Source organism: Fundulus heteroclitus, chromosome 15 (genome assembly GCF_011125445.2).
Source record: "Fundulus heteroclitus isolate FHET01 chromosome 15, MU-UCD_Fhet_4.1, whole genome shotgun sequence".
Taxonomy (NCBI): domain Eukaryota; kingdom Metazoa; phylum Chordata; class Actinopteri; order Cyprinodontiformes; family Fundulidae; genus Fundulus; species Fundulus heteroclitus.
In genome coordinates, this window is record NC_046375.1 from 17,611,583 (window position 1) to 17,634,663 (window position 23,081).

Sequence of the window (23,081 nt, forward strand, 5' to 3'; positions counted from 1 at the left end):
AAATTCACGCCTCACCAGGCAGGTATTCATAAAACGATAACTGACAGGGACGGTGAACTTTTGGCTGTTATTACCTGATAATGTGCCGCTCCAATGCAGCAGTTTTGATCAAAAACAAATAACTATACTGGTATTTGTTACAACCAAACCAAACGTGTTTGGTTTGGTTGTAACTTTGGGTATTTTCAAAGAACAAAGGGGATTGCTTAGAAAATCACTACAGGCAACATATGAATTTAGGCACCAAAGAGAGAACAAATAAAATTTTTCTAATCATTGCTTTCTTTCCTAGCGGATGTATAATACACCAGAGACACATAGGACGTGTTTCAGCTGCTCGGTGAAGGCGACACTTGTTATCTGTACCTGACAGAGTGAGCAGGACTTGGAAACCAGACAGGAAAATTGAAAGTAGCCAGACCGAATAAATCCTGTTCTTCTTGCCAAAGCTCAGATGGAAGTGATGCGTAACCACGTAGCTCGCTGTCACTCACGTCTGGAAGTGGGCAGCTCCACCGGCAGCCCGAGCAGCTTCTGGTGGGCGAGGCCTGCACGACCCGAGGATTTGAGCACTGGATCGGATCTGAGCCTAGTCTCAGTTTGTCTTCCTGCTGCTCTTTTATGCGAGAGGCTTCAAAGTGAGTTTTTGAACGCACCGACTTTTTTTCCCCCCACGTCATTTAAGGCTTACTCGCGTTTGGGTTTAAAGGTATCAGGTGTATTCAGATTTTTTCAGCTCTCATGTAAAAGACTGTTGCATCTGTTTGAATAAGAGGGCCCTGGTTATTAACGAGAAGTAAACTGAGATCAAACTAACTCGAACGTGATCTCTCTTTGGCCTTTCCCTCCTCCCAACGAGCAGGATGCGGCGGGCAGCCGGGTCATTCCCGCTCCTCCTTCCCTCCACCTGCTCGGCTTTTTCTTTCTGGTGCTTGAGTTCCTTTCGATGCGACAAGAGCTAAAGCGAGCGCAGAGGAAAAGGACCGAAGTTGTGATGCACATGACGCCCACTGGCATTTCTTGTGTGGCTGTCAGTGTTCACAGAAATCGGTTCAGATTTTTCAAAAAGAAAAACAGCCGAGCTTTGAGAGACAACAGTTCCTTCGTTGACCTCTTTATATAATAAAAGATGGTCAACAAACGCCTCGTGACTCCCAGTGCTTCATCGTGTCTTTATGTTACTATTCTGACAAACTCAAGTTATGTTTCCTTTCTTTCCATTCAGTGTGTAACAACTGGGGTGTGAGTTACACACTGTAAAAATGCACATTCAATGGAAAACTAAACTGCTGAGAATTAAAATGATCTTGTTAAGACTTTATTTCTTAATATATCTAACTAAATCCCCATGTGGTACATCTGCATAATTCCTGGTAAATTTCTAACTTAATAATAAGACGCGGCCTTGTTCTTTAACGTTTTTGATCAATGAGCTCACGAAGCAGAGCAGACTGGGAAGCGTTTTTTTTTTTTTTTTTTTTTAGCAAATTTCCTCTAGTACATACCCACAATCCAATTATGAGCTTGGAAATAAGCAGAACAGCAGCCCTTTCACTGAACAGTACAAACTTTACATGATTAAAGGCAATTTTATGAGTAAATCAATGGAAATTGCGGATTCATCCGGACACTTGTTATATACAGACACTGGTGTATCAGGATACGTATCCCTGGTGCGAACGAAGGTTTGCTTGGCTGAAAATAGATTAGAGGCTGTAAAAGAGGGGATTTGAATGTGAAGCATAACAAGACAGGTTTCTAAAAATCTGTCAGAACGCCAGAAGTGCTACAAGTACAGTGTCTTTCTTCAGAAACTCTTTTTTTCTACTGTTTATATCTATTAGCAATCCATTCTTTAGCCATAAACAACACATCTAATCATTGAGTCAATCCGGTTGGCAGTAAAAGGCTACCATGATGAGTAGGACATCTTCCACATGAAAACCTATGCACACAAAAGGGTTCTGTGCCCCAAATCCTCTTTCTCTTTGGAGTTTTTAAAGATTTTCTTGTAAACACAACATCTTCTGTAAAAAAAAAAAAACACACTTGTAAGTAGCCACGTCAGACCCATTTGCTTCAACAGAACGAGGCGTTTGGACTTGAGGATAACATCCGGTCATCGGTTTCAAAAAGTTACACATTGGTTTTCTTCTTGAAGGTTTTGAGGCTCCAAGTGTCCATGTGAATGCAAAGTCAACGTGACTAAGAAACACACACATTTGTACATTCACTATGTAACGTGTGTGTACAAGATTAAAATCTGAGTTAGCTTAGCCAATATCCAATACATCAGTGTATAACGTTAACACAGAGGAAATGCAATGTTTCTGGGTAGCTGTATAAGAAATGTATCCTGCCGGGTGTTTCAACTTTTTTCCCACTAAATGTTTCAGATCAAACGTATTTTTTATATCTGACAAAGATAAAATGAGTAAATAAAAATCCTGTTTTCAACTAATGGTTTTCTTTATCAGGCGACATAAACTATCCAAACCATTTAAACAGCTGTTTAAATGTTTGAAATTAAATGGCCACAGGACCTGCTTTGAAAAATGATGTCGATTGCATCTTTCTTTTCTCTTTTTGCTGAGACATGTGTCCAGAAAACACAGGTGGTTCACAGGCTACCCCAAGACTTTTGAATTAAAGCAGATAAAAGCATCCCAGGCCAGATCTGTTGGACGTCTAACTAGGGCTGGACGATCTAGAAAAAAAGCATATTGATCAAATAGAAATCCTTATTGGTCGATATCCATAATAACAAATTCAAAACATATATTTTAAGTGCAACCCTGGCCATGTTATGCTGTTAGCAACCTATTTTTAAATACAGAATACACAAACACTGAATTCAAACTCAACCCTTCATTCAACCAACTATTTACCAAAACTGCACGTTTTTAAAAAAGAAAAAAGAACGCGTGCTCTCTGAACTCTTTGAAGGGGGCGGAGCATTCCTGGGTCTGCGTTTGTGATTGGTTGGGAGGACGTGATGACTGTAATATTACCCTACATCATAGGCTAGAATGCAAAAGGAAGGAAAACTGTTCTATTGAACTTTTTACTGACCATTTTTTTCCATTATCAATATACATCTATCGATCGATGTATATTGTTATTGAATTATCGTCTAACTCATGCCCCCCTCAGTTCATACTGCGTGTCCTCACACCTTCATTTTGCGCTAACCGTCCCTGAGAACGACCAGGATGGATGTGAGTGCCGTCTGAACGGAGCACTCAAAAGGTTAAAGGAGAAAAGACTCAGGGTGATCAACTAAGGGGGGCTGAGTTTGTTACCAAGAGAGCTGCTCAAACACATGAGTGTAAGTCAAAGTACACACAGGAATAAATACGAATATTTGCATTAAAAAGGGCTATTTTTATATTGCAGAATGTTTACTAGACAACCCAGTGTTCAGTAGTCTGATAAATAGTGTTTAGACTGGAAACCAAACATAATCTAAGACCTCTGCCTGCTGTGCCAATATAGTCTGAGCCCCATTTGTGACCATAAATGGATGAGTACACCCAGGAAGGCCTAATCACACACGGTTTGGCCACCAGTGAGACAATCCATATGAAAACACTGCAGGAGCTACAAGTATCACCAGAAACCTTCATATCAAAGAGCAATAGTCACGCCACAGAATATTCTATTCATGAGCGCGTGTTGTCATGGAAACACAATGATAAAATAATGTGCGTGCACAGACACCGCGACACACATTCACACAGAGCGTTCACGGCAACAATAAACGAGGTGCGAAGGAGCCCGGTCAGTCCTGTTATCCCCGGACAGCGGGACGGGGAGCCATGGTGCGTTCAGGCACAAGATGATCGTCCACAGACCCGATCCCTAGTTTCCGCTCACATTACCCACGGTGGGTTAACATCTCTGTGGGCTTTCAGTCAGTGGAGACCTGACGATACGATGGCTGCAAGCTGAGTAGATGAATGGCTGAGGATGTGGAGTGAAATCACAATTAAAACTGAATGAATGTCTACTGCCAGAGTTTTATTAGTTGGTCTACAATTACAGTGTGTACAAGAATGTCATGATTAAAAGAAAGTTTTGGCTGCAGGATGGCCACAGGTCGATGCAGCGGCTTGCAAACTTAGTCACACGTCTTTATTTATTTCGTTTTTCACGTTTTCTCCTGTAAAAGCCACAGACTTGAGTGTGTTTTATGTCATACACAAAGAAAACGGACATAATAACTGTGAAGTAGAAAAATACATGGATATTTATAATCTTTTACAAGTGAAAACAAAATTTTAAAAAAATGTATTTGTACCTGTCAATATTTTGCAGACTCACCTTTCACTGCATATAATTCATAGAGGGTCTCCACCAGCTTCGCACATCTAAAGACTGACAATTTTTTACACATGGTTCTTTGCAAAGAAGCTCAGGCTCAGTCAGGCCTGAATGGTTGGCATCTGTAAATGTTATTTTTGAAGTCTTAAAATATAAATGTGGTTTGATCTGAACCATTCCCATGTATCTCTGACTATGTCCGGTGTCGTTGCCCCTCACTGGAAGGTGGAGCTTTGCTCTGCAGGCTCAAAATTTCTTGTTTGTATTTTTTTACAGGTCCTTTTTTCCTGTATTTAGCTCCATTCATCTCCCCATCAACTCTGATTGGTTACCCTGTGATATTCAGTCCCACAGCATGATGCTGTCACCACCATGTTTAATAATGGGGATGGTGTGTTTAGATTTAGGCCTAAAAAAGACCAAAAACAAATCTTTAAAGCCTTGACAGAACAATTATGTTGAGATTAAATAATAAACGAGCGGATTGTATTTGTATTTCATTCAGGGATATGAAGTAAAACAGATGCACTGCGAACCACACTTTTCACATTTGTATTTGTGTGGTTAAAAAAAGAAAACCGTGTTTCGTTTTAGTTTGTGTCGGTCTATCACATACATCCCAATAGAATTTAAGTTAGTGGGTTTTAGCCAGACCAAATGTGAAAATAGTTTAAACTTTTGTAAGGTGTCTCATTGTAAGCAGACGAAGTAGAGCAGGTGTAAAGGAAGTAGTGTGTGTTTGTGTAAACGTGTGTGTGTGTGTGGTTGTCTTGTCTGATAGCTCCGAGTCAGAAGAGTCAGGGGACTGTGGGATTTCCGTGAAATTATGTGAACTTCATAAGGCTGAGATTTGTGTCAGGAAGATGAATGCCAGCACCGTAGTACTCCCACTCCGAACGCTTTAAAAAAATGTAATCACATTTCCAACAGTTATTGTTTTTTTTAATTCAAGCAGCAAAAGGATGTAATTATGCTTAGATGAGGATGGAGAAGACTTCCCACATGTTGTCCTGCAGCTCAAGGCCCCGCCGTGAGTTTTCCTTCAGATTAACTTGTGAAATGTTTTCATCAGGGTTCTCTGGTCTATTTCCCAGGGGAGACAGTTATTTGGTATAACTCACCAGAGACGAACCAGAGCGCAAAACTACTTTAAAACCCTTTAATCGCGTCAGTATACAAATCAGAGCCAGGTACACGGCAGCGACAAGTGCCACTGCTTCAGAGACTTCCCAGCTGTTACTAACCTAAAAAAACCTAGTTTTTTATATATATATATATATATATATATATATATCTCAGGATTTTCTCTTTATGTGTGTTTGTGTTGCAGGAACGTTCGTCTCAGCGTTCACCGTGCTGTGTGGAGCGCACAGCGAGCTGATCTCCGAGCGAGGCGTGTGCTGTGTGTTCTGGCTCAACGTGGCAGCTGCCCTCATCCAGATCCTGACAGCCGTTATAATGGTCGGATGGATCATGAGCATCTTCTGGGGAATGGACATGGTCATCCTGGCAAGTCAGTAACTGCACTGTTTTTTGTTTTGTTTTTTTCCTTCCCCCTGTGATTCTGGCATTAACTTTTTACCTCTTTGTTCAACGCTCGATCTGTAATCAAGGGAAGCCTGTGGAAATGGAAAGCTTGCATGATATGACAGAATTAGCTCTACCATTCTGACAGAATGCGCAATGATACGTGAAACCTGTTAAATTGTTAGCAAAACAGACGCACTCCATCAATAGTCTGGTCCTTCTTTCATTATCCTGCCAATTTCTGCAAGAAAGTTCAATATTTACACTGCCTTGCAAAAGTATTCACCCCACTTGGATTTTTATCTGTTTCATTACATTACAAGTTGCAATTTAAATGTTCATCAATCTTATTTTATGTGATGATTTGCACAAAATAATCTAATTTAGCAAAGTAAAATAAAGGAAATGAGATATTGAGAAAAGGAACAAAAAAAAGGAGTTTTATAGTGAAGGGCACCCTCTTGCTAAGGCATACTATCTTATAATTTACTTATTTCTGGGTCTCCATTGGTTTTTCTAAGGTCTCCTGACTTTGGTTAATAGGCGCGTCAATTACTGGCCGAGATAATTCAGTTGCGGCCTTCTGTTTAGGGTCAGACTTCTTTTCGTCTTCCTAGAAGACAAAAATGTTAAGAGATCTGGGTGAATAATCAAAATGGGACAAACTCAACATCCTCCAAACGGTATGAATAGCCACGTGGACGTGTCATTATTTCTTAACTCTGGTATGTGTGAAAAGGTAAAATGGCACATATGATGCCCACATGTTTCCAAATGGCACATTTAGTAGTTGGAAAAAACAGTGGAATTGCTCACATTCACATTTTTTTGTTGTTGTTTTTTTGCATCTAGACTTGCACGGCTACTTATCAAATATTACTCGGTGATCTGTGTTAAGATGTGTTAATTTAAGTGTAACTGTGGTCTTCTTTATTTTAGACTTATTTATTAATAAAAAGACTTTTAAAACAGAAATAATACTTTAACATATTTAATCTAACAAGCCAGAGGAAGGGTACGGCTTCAGTACTGGACTCTCATACATAAAAACCATGCAATCAGATATACGGATAAGCAAGGACCTGCTCCAGGATTGGTCGAGCCTTCCCATACTGTCTTTGTGAAGCGTGTCACCTTTAAACTCTGGAATAGCCTGGCTCCAGGGATATCCAGGGATATCCACATGTGCATTTTGCCCCAAGATAACTGTCCATTTGTTTATGCGTGCCACATCTGTGAAGCCCTTGGTGTCTGTGAGTTATCTGTTGTTTCCCGGTTAACTGCTTTCTGCAGCTCTAGCCTCTGTGATCTCAGATGCAAATGTGGTTTTCACTCGAAGCAATGGTTTACAGGTTGTGACACAGTAACACACATCTTCATTCTGACCGTGACAGCCCGGTAACGTTTTTTTTAAGGCCAATATTAAATATGAGCTGGAGGGTGGAAATAAAATAGGATGTAAATGCAATCCAATCTAATATCGTGCTGTGATTGCAAAAAAAAAACAAATCTAAATTACACGAGTCCTATCTTTTAGTGGTAAGGTTGCAAAAACAAAAAAAAACATCAATGCACCTTATAACTCTAGTTGATCCAGATCTGTTCAGGACACAGTAGATTATGATTTAGTTCACAAAAAAGCAAGAGTGTGTAAGCCAGACGTGAGAAGGTGGTCTAATTTCCCTTACAGTAAGTAATTTCTTCTTTTTTGGGGGGGGGGGGGATAATGCCTGAACAAGCTCCAACACAGAGAAAGGGTCCCCGTGGCCCCAGGGCAGAACCGCCTCCTTTGTGAGCATGCATGAGTGTGCACATGTGAGGCGGTTGCTGCCTGCGTGCGATCAAAGCGCATCAGCTCACATTTGCCTGTAAGACGGTGTGTGTTTGCGACCGCAGCGCAGTGCCTGTTCATGTCTGTTTGGAGCGAGCAGCCCCCACAACCCCCGGTGTGTTTTTGTGCGCGGCTCCCAAATGTTGTTCAGGCCTTTGGGCTCTAGTCCTCCTCAACCGAGGCTGCTGACATCTCTGCTCCTATTATCTGCTGCAGAGCTGGACGTTTACAGTGAATTTTTCTGGTCCGCGATGCTTTTCGAGCTGAAACCATTCATGCTTGTTTGGTTGGTGTACTGCTTGTTGGATCGTTCTTACAACACAAATCTCTGCAGCTTTGGGAGTTTATGCTCCTTTTCCGCTGCACTTTTTCCTGCTTTTTGCCTCCAGCAATTTAAGACGTGGGAAACGTGGGACTTTGATCAGTCTTCCTCTCTACTTGACTGGCCTCCATTTCTCCATATTTCTTTTCACGCTCTCTCTCTCTCTCCATATACAGTATCTAATGATGTAGGTAGTATTTCCACTACTGTTCCTTTTTCATCCTTATCTAATGATTATTCCCATTTAATCTCTCCACATTGTTTCCTCCCCTTTTTCTTTCTCCTATATTCCTCCCACTCTCTGGCCTCCCACCCTATCTCCCTCTGCCTCCCTTTCTTCTCTTCTCTCCTATCACCTTCCCCGTTCTCTGCCTCCCTCTCTTCATTCATTGATCCAGCAAACTAGAGTTGTTTTCCTGTAAATGCTTTCAATAGACCATGTAATGCATCTGGATTAAAAGATGAGCCCCCCACCCCCATTCCTCCCGCTTCCTCGTGTTTTGTACACGGTACATAAATGCAGCAATCTTTGTAAGAATATATGACTAACCTTGTCTTTGTCTCTTTCCTCTTTCTCTGCTCTCCTTCGCGAAAGTTTCTGACGGTAGGTGTTTTGGTTTTCTTTTGCTCGCTGTCCAAAATGCCACCAGGTTTGACACAAATACGATAAATTAAAACCCCAGAAAGCTTTGAACCTGAGACTTTACTTTGCCACATGAACTGTCAAAATGTCCAAAACAATTGTTCTCATTAGCAAATTGTAATACTTTGTTTCACAGAAAGCCTTTTAGATTACATTTTGAGTTGCAATCACACAATGTTACTCTCCTTAAACACAAAAGCTGACATAATCTGCAACTATGTGAAATAAAGGCAACATCTGTACTGTTAAATGGGCTCCTTACCTGAGAGAAAAGCGAGAAGTGTAACAGAATGAGAGTAAAGCTGAATTTTTTCCTCATCTTCCACCAACAAACAATAAAATTGGGGGGCAAAAAGCTTAACCAATCATCCTGATTGATCTGGCAATGGTCCTTTAGTTTATTCTAATATTTCTAAAGTGAATCTGAGGACATTATAATGAAGTTTAAAGGGAGAAACATTAGTTATCAATATTGGGTAATAACAAAGATGGCAAAATCTATGTGATCTGAAGAGCTGAACAGCTGCTGCCCTCATGCAAATAGGCACCCAGCAGTCAGCCCAGCTCTCACCTAGAGGGAAAGTATTTTTGGTTTATCATGCATAAAATATTTACAAAGCTTGTCCCCGATAAACTGCACAAATCTTTTGATCACCCCGAAATGGAGCACATGTTACTATCACATCGATGAGTCTGGATTTAATGAAGTCACTCACACAATTATTATACCATCTTGAGATATTCCTTGAGAGCAAAACTGGCCTGCCCCTTGTAAGCAACCTAAATGGTATGACTGAAATGCCACGACAGGGCACATGGGAAAAAAAATCAGATGTTTCCCACAAGGACTAAATAAAGCAAAGCTTGTTTAGCGAACCCTACTCGACTCTTGCCTGGATGTTTCCATGGTAAATTCTTGCGCTGAAAGTCAGTTCCAAAGCTCCCTTTAATGTCACTCCTGTGGATTTGCAGAAGTTGTCAGCAGACTGATTATTTTCCTGGTACATGCCTGTACACCCTGCTCACCAAAAACTAACCTGGAGTCTGCTGTCATCGCTGCTTCTGTAATATTTCACACCTCCAGCCACCCACTATCTTCACAACCTTTCATCTGTTTGGTGACTCTGACTGAGAGATGTTATGATTGTCATGTAAAGCCAGAATGTGGATTGCCTGTTTTAACGATAGTCCTGGTCAGAAGCTTACATACAGCCATCATGAGTATGAATGTCACTTAGGTTTTAGACTTTCATACATGGTTAAATATTTATATAAATCCTCAGTTCCATTTGCTTTAGTGTCCCATGGCAAGTTGCAGTCCAACCCATCATAAAGCGTTTGGCATAATTCTGGCTGAATTTGTTTTCAATCCTATTGGCAGAAGCAGTTGAGGTCCACAAATTTTCTCTTGGGTTTATGTCCGGGTCACTCCAGAAGTTAAAATTTAGCCAGCTTCATTCTTTTTAAAAATCCAGTTTGAATGCGCGTTTGAGGTCATTGTTCTGCTAGAGCACCCGACTGTGTCCAAGTTTCAATCATCTGACACAAAGTGTCCCTCTCGGATGGAAGGAAATTGTTCAGGCTGTTCAAGAACAACTCAAACCACCGTATAAGAGGCCTCTGCTCCTGATTTTACTTGATCAACCCCACCTAAGAACACTGTACCAGCTGTTGGATGAAAAACAGCTTAGAAACAATTGGGTGTTACAACAGGACAATGATTCAAAACGCACATCACAACTGATTTGCAGGCAAGGCAATGCAAATGTGCTTGTATAGCACATTTCAGTACAAGGACAACACTAAGTGCTTTACATGATTAAAACAGAGGAATAACGAACAGAGCAGGCAAACATTAAGCTTCTGGAATGGGCACAACATCAACCCTGTTGAAAATTTGTTGACAAAGCTGGAAAGCCAGATCTATGACAGGAAATCAGATATATATTAATTTTGATGTTCTTATAAAAAGTAATTAGGTTTATGTGCACTGATAATGCAATATAACTAGAAAATACATTTTCAAATGGATAATTTAATTAAATAAATGTATCTGGAAATGTATTCTGATTATGAGTGTATGCAAACTTTTGACCAGAACTGTGAATATATGTGAACAAGCTGGTCAGTGGGTGCTTTAGCATGAGCTACTAATGCTTTTAGTCTTTTGCAATCTCTACAAACAAAAAATGTGACGTTTCTCTGTTTCTTCATTCCTCAGGTTGTAGAGACCAAGGTATCCCTCAAGATGTCTAAGACGTGTCTTTCTCACATTTATTGGCGGATCATACGAACAGTTTGACCAGGAAAGCCACCATGGAGGCAAACTGCAACTTTCACCTTGATAATGAGTTCACCACGCGTGGCAGAGACGTAACTGAAAGCAATGGACATGAATTGACTGATGGCTGGCTGCTCATTTGGTCAACACCATACCGCATTTACGTTTATATTGAAAAAAAAATTGGGTCATTAAAGAAAGATCAATATGTTTTATTCTCAAATTTTAGGGAAAATTTTAAGAGTGCATTTAAATTTTGTTTTTCTCAACAACAAAAAAAGATAACGGCTGTTTGACCTCTGCATCTTTGGGTTGTAAAATTGGTAAAAATCCAGTTAAATTGTGAATCCAACAAAAATAAATAAAATAGGTTTTTCAGCTATTCACATGTGGTGAAACTTTACAAAATGCTCATAATGGGGCTAAACCATTTATTCCATTCCTGAACTGGAAGTAGAGTAAGGGTCAGATTATCTTTGGTTAATCCGGAGAGTGATGCTCTCTCCTTGTATAAATGTACGTTAGCACAAGCTAGGGCATTAGCATCGCCGATTTTTACTGGGAAATCTTGCAAATATCCTCCCTAAATTTCTTCACCCTGTTTAAACTTCTCATAGGCATTTAGTTTTTTCCAATGAAAAGAATCAACATTTTCAATAGCATACTAACAGCCTGTAGGGCTAGTGGATATTTTGTCATCACAGATTCATGCTAACACTTCACAAAAAGTGCTAGCATGGAATCAGTGCTTTGCCAAAGCAAACATGTCTTTCTCAGTTGAATTACACATAAAACATTAAAACTGCTGTTCAGAACATGTATTTTGAACACAAATTCAATACAATAATGTAACCGTTTGCTATGTATAGCCTACGTAATTGCTAGCTGCTATAGTTCCAATATATTTGTTTTAAAATGTTATGTCTTTCTACCACGATTCATCCTTTATCATTATTTGATTAGAGATTTCCCACCACCTAAATGTGTAAATCAGTGCCAACAGGATTTTACATATTATTCAAGCTTCAAATATGATTAACAGGTCTCAAAATACCTGCTCACCATGTTTGGCGTGACGTTTAAAACCAATGGATTCTGGTTGGTGAGAAAAGTCTGCACTTTCTCCCATGCATGGTTCTGACCCCAATAAATTTTAATGGAATAAGGATGAAGCTGTTGAATTAGAGTTTATAGACAATTTAGTGGTTGCAATGTTGGAGGCAGAAAGTACAACAGTAAGCCAAGGAATCTCAGAGGCGCATTGGGTTAAAAGGGAGGAATCCATAAACCATTCTCAATCATACACCAGAAAGTTGCTTTGGAATCGTTGCTCTGAACAGAGGTTTTCCCATGATATACCCAGATCATGTGCTGCAGCGCTGGCTTCTTTCCAGTAACTCTATCCACAAATGTCAGAAGTCAAGGAGCAGTCTGAGACTGAGCAGCTTCACCAAGACTGCAAAGCAAAAGCTCCAGGATCCAGATCCAGACCAGGGTCAAAAGTTAATGACTTTGTAGCTGGAGCCGTTTCATGTCTTACAACATAGTCATGCTAATCTGTTAATTATGTTTGAGTAACCGTGGCAGCAGATAAACAAAACTTATCACAGCCTCACTGTTGTGGCTCGACTTTGATCAAAAGTAAAGCATTCAATCAAAAACTCGGATAGTATGTTTGCCCAAAATGTTGGGGAAAATAAATCGTAAAGGACGAGAAAGTCAAAAGTTAGCTGAAAAGGGACTCCAGCTAAATAAACATTTGGCTGGAGTCCATTTGGGTCTGTTTTGAGTTCACAGTCTGTTTTTTTTTAAACGGTACAGTGGACACAGATTATCACAATTTGCTAGATTCCACTGGATAAAATGTAATGAGGATTTTTACTAATCCAGTGAACACAGTGCAACAGTGTTAATGTATTAAAAGTGTTTTATTTTATGTAAACATTTAGATCAAGTTTGGCATTCTAAATTGTTAGTACTTTCAGCTGGATAAAGCATGGTGTAATTTTAAAACTGCTTAATCATCCTGGGAATGTTATTGTTTCCTGCCGCTGTAACTTGGTATATTAAACACTGGGGAAATCGGAGGGGGGATATTTACATTTAATGTGAATATTTCAGGTTCAGTTCCTGTGCATTTTATTTATCGTCAGTATTTTAACCAGATGCCTTTTCAATGATACCGCCCTGTTTTGTATAAAAACAATGTTTCTATGTCTTTAAATGTTGTACAGTGTTTATATGCAAGAAAATGATGACTATGTTGATGAAGTTATTGATGATGATGACGATGATGATGATGATAATGAGGAATGATGTCCGCAAAGGGGGAAATTATTCTATGCCTTACCAACTGATTCATGTTCTGTTTTTATGAGTGAGTGGCACTGACATGTCTTTTATGTTATTAAGATTTAGATGCAGTTTATACATCCAAAATTAAACATAACACTGTAAGTACATATATAGTAACTTCTAATGTGTGTCAAGGGAATTCTTCAGTGGTTGTATTGTTTATATTCAATAATGACTTTGTGGCAGCGTTTTTAGCCATACAGTGCTGTGAAAAAGTATCCGTCCCACCCCCCATCCCCCTGACATTGCTTTTTTTTTGTCTCTCTTGAATTATTTAAATTATCACATAGTTTTTTTGTTTTTTTTTTCTATTGGAGAAAGATAACCTGAGTGATTACAAAATGCTGGCTTTTTTTTTATCATGATTTTGTTTGTTAAAGCACATCAGCAATTCCACCTTTGGATTGCCTAAAAAAAAAATTGAGATTTTAAAGTGCCTTAGTTAAAGTTCAAACTAGAATCCGACTTAGATGCTGTGTGGCATGACCTTAAACAGGCCATTAATGGTTAAAACCCCTCCAGTGTGACTGAAAGCAGAGAGCTAGATGCACCCCTTCTCCAACAGGCCTGATTCAAACGGCTGAATCCCCTCATCAGCAGACATTCGGCTCCACAGAGACCCGGTAACGAAACATTCATCTGATTCATGTGTGTTGGGGAAGGGATGCATCTAAAAATTGCAGGATAATAGCTCTCGAGGACTTGGGCATCTCTGCTCGACAGCGATGTTAAAGACGCACTGCCAGTCATCGCAAATGCTTGATGTTTGGTTTAGAGGGGACCTTTACTTTCCATGTAGGGCCAGGCTGGCTTGGACAGCTTTTGTCAATTAGCCCCATAGAAGAGTTTGGAGTGTGTTCTTTGTGCATGTACATCTTTTGCTGGCACATAAATGTATATACTAATGCATATCCTTGCAAATACGTGTGCAGCGTAAGAAGTCTGAGTCACAGTTTCAGCTTTATTCTGTGGCTTTGCAGCCCGAAGATGAATTTAAGCAGCTTAAAGGGTCACGGAATAAATAGTCAGCTTGGTCTTTGTCATTCGCAGCTCAATAGGTGTGCAAATTAATAACTGAATTATTTCTTTTTTACTATTTAAATCACAAATGTTTTCCTCGTGTTTTTTTCCCCCTACTTTGAAATTCAGCTGGTATACAAATAAGAGCGTTTTTACTTTAAGGACATGCAGTTTCTGTTTTACAACCAACGACCACATGAGCGTTTATCTTCACTTGGATGTGCTTTGTTTTTTTTTTATGGCCATAAATGAAGTGTGAATTTCTGTCTGACTCATGAATAAACCTACACGTCTGAACATGACTGTGGAGCCTCCTGCTGATGGTGATGTGGCAGTTGTCAGCGCTGATGTCTTTGTTGTTTTGAATATTAGGAGGGGGAAAAAAAAATCTATAAATTTTTTCTAGATTTGCTCCCTGAAAAATAAAAGCACTAAATGTCTCTCACACAAGTTGACACCCATCTTACAGTAAGTTAATTTTTTTGTTAGGGCCGCATTTGCACAACTACACCAAACTACAAAAAGATTATATCTGTTTCCATGGCGAATTTAAGAATAGCTTCACTAACGATCTCTGCTGTAATTGTGGTTAGGAGGGGGAAATGGTGCCAAATCAAACTGAAGTAGACTGTTGAGGTCTTGATTTCTGAGCTGTTTGTCTGAAACGATTGCGCTGAGACTCGCTGGCTGTCTCGTCGCTCCAAATAAGGATTTGTTACTGCCTGCTCTTTGCCACCAGGCAGTTTCAGTCAGCAACATCCTCCCCGCACTCCGAGCTCTCAGCGGTATAAACACAGACGGACACGGAGATGCTTTTCAGCCACTTGAGACTGGACACGTCTCAGAAAGCTGTAATGTCAAAGCGTACACACGTCACGGAGACTCGATAAAGAGACGCGTTTATATAGCAAACTGTTTCCATCCCCCATGGGTATGGGTACGGCACCACAACTAAAGGAGGCGCAGTATTCATGATAGGGTTCAATTTACAGGCCACCTTTACCGCTTTACCATATTTCTAGCTTCATAGTCATAAAATTAAAACTAAACGTTTAAATTAAGTATATTTAGTTTATGACTTCATAATACTTGTGCATTTTAAAAATATATATATTTCAGCTGAATTTTTGGAGCTAAATATCAACATGGGGATTACCATCTGCTAAAGATTTACAATTTACCAACTAAATTGACTTTTCCTCAGTTGTTGCAAAGCAAAGTACATTGGTGATCTCTACCCCTGCAGCAGTCTTTTGATATGATGAAGGTTTTATCAAAAACAAATGTCTCCATATAACCTTCAAAATCTAATGTAGACACCGTTTCCTGCACGATAACATGCAGTTAAGCTGCTAACAAAATCACCCATGTATCGTTTTACCATCCAAGGTGGTAACCCAACACTGAAATGGAAATGGAAGGTTTTCTAAATCTTTTCTGTTAAAAATCTGAAAAGTGTGGCGGGTTCTCGTATCGACCCTTCTTACTCTGATACCCCTTAATAAAATCCAGTGAAACCACCCGCCTTCCCAAGTCCTCTGATTTGTCCACCGGTGCTTAATTCCTTCTGAGTAGAGAGAACATCAGTGAACAAACAGCCCCACGAAGACCGAAGCACACCAAACAACAGCTATGATCATCTCAACAAGCACTGTTAACTATCTTAGACTGGAAAGGAGTATGGCATATACCAGCTAACGCATCCAAAAGAACTGGCCGTCCACCTATATGGAAAGACTGGTCAAGGAGAGCATTCATCAGAGAAGAGGTCTGAGGAAGCTGCAGAGATCTACAGCTCAAGTAGAAGGATCTGTTGACAGGTAAGCTATTGGTCGTGCACACAACAAGTTTGGCCTTTATGGAAGCGAGACAAGAAGAAACTAATCTCTGAAGGACAGCCTGTAGCCAGAAGGTGCTTTTACTTTATTTTTTTTTTATTTAAAAGGGGACAGTGTACATTAATCAACATTAAAACAATGTAAATGTACCCGAGTTAGCTAAAGAGTGCTAATTTTCATCGGTAGTCCCCCAGCCAGGTGTAAAAAAAGGCAACCTTAAAAATAATCACAAGATAAAATTACAATGCCAATTACATTAAAATCTTATGGTTAAAAAATACAATTCATGTAAAAATAATTATAAGTTATTTAAATACACACAGAAAACCTGCTTGTAGAGAGCCACAAGTTTGGCTCTCTACAAGCCATTTTTTTTTGCATTCTTTTTGAATGAAAAGAATGACATAATTCTCTGCTCTGGTCAAATGTGACAAAACTGAACTTTCTGTCCTGGATCCAAATCGATGTGTGACACAATTTTACGACAACATCCAACCCATCAATCATGTTGGTGGCAGCATTATGCTGTGAGGATGTTGTTGTAGTTTTTTCACTTTACCCAAGGTCTGGGTAGAGAGGAGGATAGATGGAGCAAAATTCTGCACGATCCTTGAAGAAAACCTTCCAGAAACTGCAAAAGACTTTAGACCAACAGGCAGTCAACAATTGATTGATTTACAGTAGATCAAAGCATATCCATGTGTAAAAAATCGGTCCGGGAACCAATCCAACAGATTATATGAGGCAGCTGGCGAAGACCTATACCAAAAAGCTTGCGGCTGCAATCACATGGCAAGGTGGGTATGCATAATTTTAACTCGAATGCACAGCACGGCTATTTTTATTTATTTTTTTCTTCATACATAAATTTCCCATAAAAACAGCAAAACTAGATTACGACAAAATGGGAAGACATTTAAAGAGCAATACTTTTGAAGCTGACTGTCTTCGAACTCTTCTTGCATCTTAGCTAGAATATCTTATCCGTCTTAAAACTGCACCACACCACACCAAAAGGAAGAAAGGCCCAACTAAAGAGTTTGTTGTTAGAGGGCTCTGGTGGCTCATAATATGAATGTAATCAGTTTTTTTCCCCCCCTTCCACTGCCTCCCAGCTCTGGCAACAGCTTATTGTTTAATAACCAACAAATTACGAATCCAACATCCAAAAGTGCACGCAGCCAGCTGCGCTCCAGATAATAACCCGTCTGGCTGGTTGTATTTCGTTTCCATTAGCTCATCTCATATTCATAAACCTATTCAGACACGGTGCTATTTGCTAAAAAAAAAAAAAAAAAAAAAGATAAGGTTGAGAGTATGATTAACAAAAGAAATACGTAACTACCCCTCTACACATAGCGTTCAGTATAATGTGTTAATAAGATATGAAGTGCTATTTGAGAAGCGTGTCGTGCAAGTTATGGTGGGAGCACAGCGCCCCGTGCTGGACAGTAAGGAGAACTGCAACTGGCTTTGTATGTATTGGTTTGCAAAACATAAAGTGTTGACATTCTAAATTAAAAGCTTCCTGTATTTAAATCCAGAGTGTATTCACAGCTGATGTTTTTTCTACGTGATGATTCTGTGGTCTGTTTGCTAATTCTTAGGGCTTCTCTTTGCACAACCTCTCCACATTCTCTGGCCTTGTCCTACATGCTCTTCTTTTCAGCTCGCCCTGCAGGTTTCCTGTCAGATTGAGGTCTGGGGACAGAGACGGACGTGGAAGTAGGTCGGTTTTGCGCCTCTATAACCATTTCTCTGTTTGTTCGTCCTCGTTATGTTTGAGACGAATTTCTTGCTGAGAGATCCAGTGACGTCTTGCTTTCATGTTATAATAAGCAGAGGTCACCAGGTCTGTAATTCAGACGCATCCTTGAATGTCAAAGTCTGCACGATGCCATGCAATCCAACAAGGTTGGAAGAGAAACATCACAGATCCTCCGTGATACCTAACCTAACAGTGGGTATGAGGCCCTTTTTCGGCTAATTCTTTTCACACCACTCATATGGAGAGCTTGTTGCCAACAAGCTCCAGGGGGTCTCATCTAACCAGAAAACACAGAGAATGTGATGGACGGCTAGAAAAGGCTTTTTCTCTCATACTTTTAAAAACAACCAGATTGGGTTCTAATGTGGATTTAAAAGCTGTTTCCATCCTTCTAGCTTTATGTGCTGGCGAGACAAATGTAGGTTTTATTCCAGATATGGGCAAGTCACGTCATATTTACACCCCAGGGACACGGCAGGTCGGTAAGAAGGTTCCCAGACACCCTGATCCAACCAAAAAACAAAGTTCACGTTTTTTTAAGTCCAAAACGTTTCCAGAGTTCGATGTTCACATTTTTCTAGTACAACAATGTAGTTTGATAACGACTCACTACCACGGTAAAAGGATATTTTACTGTGTTTTTTAGGCATTTAGACTAACTTGAGTCAGGTCTTGAGTTTAGTTTTGCTAAATATGTTTGTAAAAACAACAACCTCAAAATAGAGTAGATGGGTAGTGCTTTGAACTACATGCTTAGCATAAAAGTCTGATCTAAGCAAATGTAAGGCCAAAAAAGGTGAAAAAAATTACCTTTTTAAACTGTTTTAATTTCTAAATGCAGAAACCTTTATCTGTGAAACAGTTACAGAAAACTGAAACAGGATCAATGAAACTGGACAAAAGCCAGAGTCCCAACATGGATACATCAAAGAAAAAAGTTTATGTTCTAAATTTAAATCAACATATAAAACCCTTTTTAGTCAGAGATAACAATTTTATGTATATGTATTTACTTAACAAAAAAAAACTGTTTCCATTACATTTAACCATGATTTCTACACATAGCCCAGGTCCAGATTTCAAACATCTCAGTTAAATTTGTAATCTCAGTGGATTCATAGATGGAAAGATCTATAGATGAGATAGATGAATGAATGCATGTAGGGATGAGTGGTCGGACGTAAAGATAGAAAAATGTGCAGATGGATGTTTGAATGAAGGATTTGCTGGATAAGCGGGTCAACTGATAAATCTAACACTTCTGTGTGATCATTAAAATTAAAACCCATCAAAAACACACCGATAGACTGGAGGGCGATCATTTTCAGAAATTCAGACACCAGGTTGAATAATCGTCTTCTATTCTGTAGCTTCTTTTTCCACTTTTCTGGACTTTTTAAGGAGGTAGGAACACTGTTTAAATGCGTTATCAGAGGTACCATTAACTGTGGCATCTCTGATTTTGTGAAAAGACAAAAAAAATAAAATAAAAAAAATAATCAAAAGATTTCTTAGCTTTGAATCGCCTCCCACATGTTTACCAAGCAGAGGGTGCTTTATCAGATAAACCACGCAGAGACACGGTTAGGGCTCAAACATTTAATCTTTTTATACAATTTATCGTTCTAACATTCAGTTGCTCTTTGATTATAAAATCGGAAACAGTCATTAGAAACAAAGCAGACATTTTCAAGCAAAAAGCCATCTGCGGAGAGTGACAGGCACATTACTCTTTTTTTTTTTGTTTTGATTTTTTCACTCCCTCTTTTTTTTTTTTTTATTCTCTCTCTCCCCCATTTTCACACCGCGGAGCATCAAAACTGCATTCACACATCACAACGTTGAGAACTTTCACAGTCACACGCCGGCCAGGTGACAGAGGAGTCCGCAGCCGAGGAGGCGCGGCGTGGGGAGGCGGGGTGCGTCGTCTGGACGGGGTCGTCGTTTCCGTGGCTGACTGCAGGAAGGAGCTTTTTGGGGTTTTTTTGCGTTAGAAACACTCAGCGATCTTTTTTTAAAACTTGTGACCCAACTGGAATACGACGAAAAAACGTGGCTCATAATCAAAACCGTGAATAACAGACGTTATTTAAACAAAACAAAATATATCATGCCTTAAAACTAAAAGTTGTTTTTTTTAAAAAAAATCATCTGCGACAAACTCTTTTTTATCAATGTTAGTCTGATGAAATTTAAGCAGCTACAGAATTACAAGCAGAGAGTGAAATATTAGCTAATAATACACCATCTGACTAAGCGCTTGTGCGTAAAACTGGCGAAACCTCTCCGACCTCAACACCCAAACGGTCACTAAACTATTCTCTGTCGCCTTTCTCGCTTATATTCAGGCTGAAAAAATGAGTTACTCGTAGCGACGCAGACAAATTGGTCAGAACTGAGACCCCGATAACCCACAAAGTCCTTTTAATGCCATCGTTTTGTGACTGTCTGGTGTTTTTCGGGTTGATCAACGACAAAACACAGCAACACAAAATGCAAAAACTACTCAGGATGAAATAAGCAGACGAGGGAGATGACTCCAACCTTTTGGCGTCCGTGCTCTCGTTTCAGGGCCGCACACTTACAAACACACGGCAGATACCGGGCTAGCGCTCCCGCTTCGAATGCTCCTTTGAAAACCGATTGCAGTTTCTTAAAAACGTCCCAGATGCTCCCCCCCCCCCCAGACAGGAAATACTGGATCTCATAGGTGGGTAACACATCAGCCGCTCTGCAGTTCTCCTCAACCCAACCCCCCCCCCCCATCAACCGGCACCTCGCTGTTGGCCCCCAGGACGAGTCGGTCAGATCCGCAGCGCGCCGGCTCAGACGGACGGAGGCGTGCGGCCCTCCCAGTAGCTGTCGTACGCCTTCTGGAACATATCCTTGCACTGCAGCTTGGCGTTGAGCCGGGAGCAGATGAGGAAGGAGCCGCCCATCTTGCGGTGCAGCGAGTACGTCTCCTCCGGGGGAGGGGTGAGCCGGTGCTTCAGCATGACGGGGATCAGGTTGTGGATCCTCTCGGTGGTGGACTGGGAGCCGAAGTCGAAGGTCTCGCGGGACGCGAAGGCCTCGCCGAGGATCATCACGGCGTCCACGTGGGCGCTTATCATCGCCTGGTGGGGAACAACGTTTTAAGAAGACCTGAAACTCTTTGCAAATGTGGAGCAAGCTGGGTTTTTCTGAGGGAAGACCTTCCCCGTCAAACTTTAGGAGGACGAGGACGGATTTACCTTTGACTCGTATCCCGTCAGGAACCTCATCTCGACGGATCTCTTCAGAACTGCCTCTCTGTTGCCTTCAGCCGCTGCACGGATGATCTACGGCCACAGGTTGGGTTAGGCACAGGAAATATTCACTGCCAGGATAACTAACCAACACACCATCCGACATGATGCAGCTATAAAATGTCAGAGAGATCTGCAGAAATGTGCATGTCCTCATTTACCGTCGACTCTTATGAAGTAATGGCCTTACCTCTATGTAGACGTCTGTGAAACTTTGATCAAAACCTCTGGTGGCACCAAAGTCCAACAGCGCCACCTGCCGATTCAAGATGAAACATAAACTATTTACTTTTGTGATCTTAACCATGAATAAATTGCAGCACAATGCAGAAGTATGAATTTTACATTTATTCCGCACTATAACCACAAACCAGAGATCTTGTGTGCTCGACAAGCGCAAAGTAGCGTATGATTGTTAAGTGGGAGGAGAAAAAGAGCTTTTTTTTAACTATTTAGCAATAAAAATCTAAAAAGTGTGGCATGTGTTAGCCCACGACAATCCTACAATAATAAATAAATAAACAGTTCCCCTGTTTGTAAATCCAGCTGCTCAGGTCAAGGAGACGTTTGTAAAGCAGTTCAAAGCGAGGTTGGGTTGTATAACATCCCATGTCTTCAACATCTCTAGGAGCTTTAAAACTCAAGGCTTTAAAATTAAAACCTACCTGTTTTTTTTATTATTATTTATTTATTTAATCAGGACAGTGCACATTAATGAACAATCATATACTCTTGTACAGATTGTAAATGAGCCAGATTATAGCATAGATGCTAATTTACATCTGTCGTCCTGAGGCAGGAACAATAAAAAGACAACAACACAAGATAAAATACAATATCAGTCAAAATACTAGACACACGTTCAAACAATGACATTACAAAAAATAAAATTAGTGAGTGCATGACTGAGAACTTTTAAGAAACTGTTTAAGGTGCTTTTTAAATGTGCAGTAAGTGGGACATTCCCTGATGTTTGTTGGGAGGCTGTTCCAGAAGTGACCCCCTCTGACTGATAGAACAGTTTGTCCAAAGGTTGTTCTTCTGTGGGGGATCTCTAGGTCTCCTCTGGAAGAGGCTCTAGTGCTGATACGTCTGCCAGGTCTAATGTAGGTAGAAAGTGGAGGTGGGGCTAATCCATTCAGAACTTTGTAAATTAAACAACTATTTTTAAAATGCATAAAATTTTCAAACTTGAGCATATTATATTTTTCCAAAATGTTACACAGATGAAATGACAGGGGCTTTTGATCAAAGATTTTTAAGGATTTTTTGAATAATATTTCTATTGGTTTTAAAGTTGTGTCTCCAGTGAGTGAGTAGGTTGTGATGCAGTAGTCTATGTGTGAAAATATCATCGAGTGTAAGAACATTTTAGCAGAACTGATTGTGATCGATGATCTGATTTGCTTAAAGTTACGTATATTATATTTAATTTTGTTTGCAGTGATTTTGATGTGTTTTTTGAATGAAAGTGTTGTGTCCAGTGTGACCCCGAGGTACTTGAACTCTTCCACAAGCTCAAGTTCCACTCCCCCCAGGAACACATTGGACCGCTCAAGTTTTATGTTTTTTTTTGTGAACATCATAGAAACAGTTTTTTTTTTGTTCAATGACAGACATGATTGAAGGAGCCAGGGCTGTATATTGTCCAGGGCTGATGTGAGGACGGACGATGCTTCCTGTGTGCTTTTAGCAGGTGTAAAAATAACAGCATCATCAGCATACATTTGGAATTGGACATTTTGACAAACATCCGGGAGGTCATTTATATATAGGGAGAACAATACCGGTCCCAAAATAGAACCTTGTGGGACCCCTGCTGGACATTCAAGGTAGGACGACATAGTACCACCAACACTCACAGATTGTTTTCTGTCGGATAAGTA

General features: G+C 40.1%; 2 protein-coding genes across 3 annotated transcripts in view; one reads left to right on the forward strand and one right to left on the reverse strand.

The window, feature by feature from the left end:
- The window catches only part of stum (stum, mechanosensory transduction mediator homolog), a 30,968-nt gene extending 16,349 nt beyond the window's left edge, over positions 1 to 14,619 (forward strand). The window contains exons 3-5 of the mRNA XM_021324752.2: positions 5,654 to 5,836; positions 8,599 to 8,607; positions 10,868 to 14,619. Coding sequence (XP_021180427.1) covers positions 5,654 to 5,836; positions 8,599 to 8,607; positions 10,868 to 10,902 — 227 coding nt within the window. The 3' untranslated portion in view covers positions 10,903 to 14,619. The remainder of the gene's footprint in view (positions 1 to 5,653; positions 5,837 to 8,598; positions 8,608 to 10,867) is intronic.
- Positions 14,620 to 19,492: 4,873 nt separating this feature from the next.
- Positions 19,493 to 23,081, reverse strand: part of coq8aa (coenzyme Q8A, genome duplicate a) — a 30,480-nt gene continuing 26,891 nt past the window's right edge. For both annotated transcript variants that reach the window (XM_021324756.2, XM_012879038.3), the window contains 3 exons: positions 21,386 to 21,451; positions 21,142 to 21,228; positions 19,493 to 21,024 (listed from right to left, as the gene is read on the reverse strand). In XM_021324756.2, coding sequence (XP_021180431.2) covers positions 20,734 to 21,024; positions 21,142 to 21,228; positions 21,386 to 21,451 — 444 coding nt within the window. In that variant the 3' untranslated portion in view covers positions 19,493 to 20,733. The remainder of the gene's footprint in view (positions 21,025 to 21,141; positions 21,229 to 21,385; positions 21,452 to 23,081) is intronic.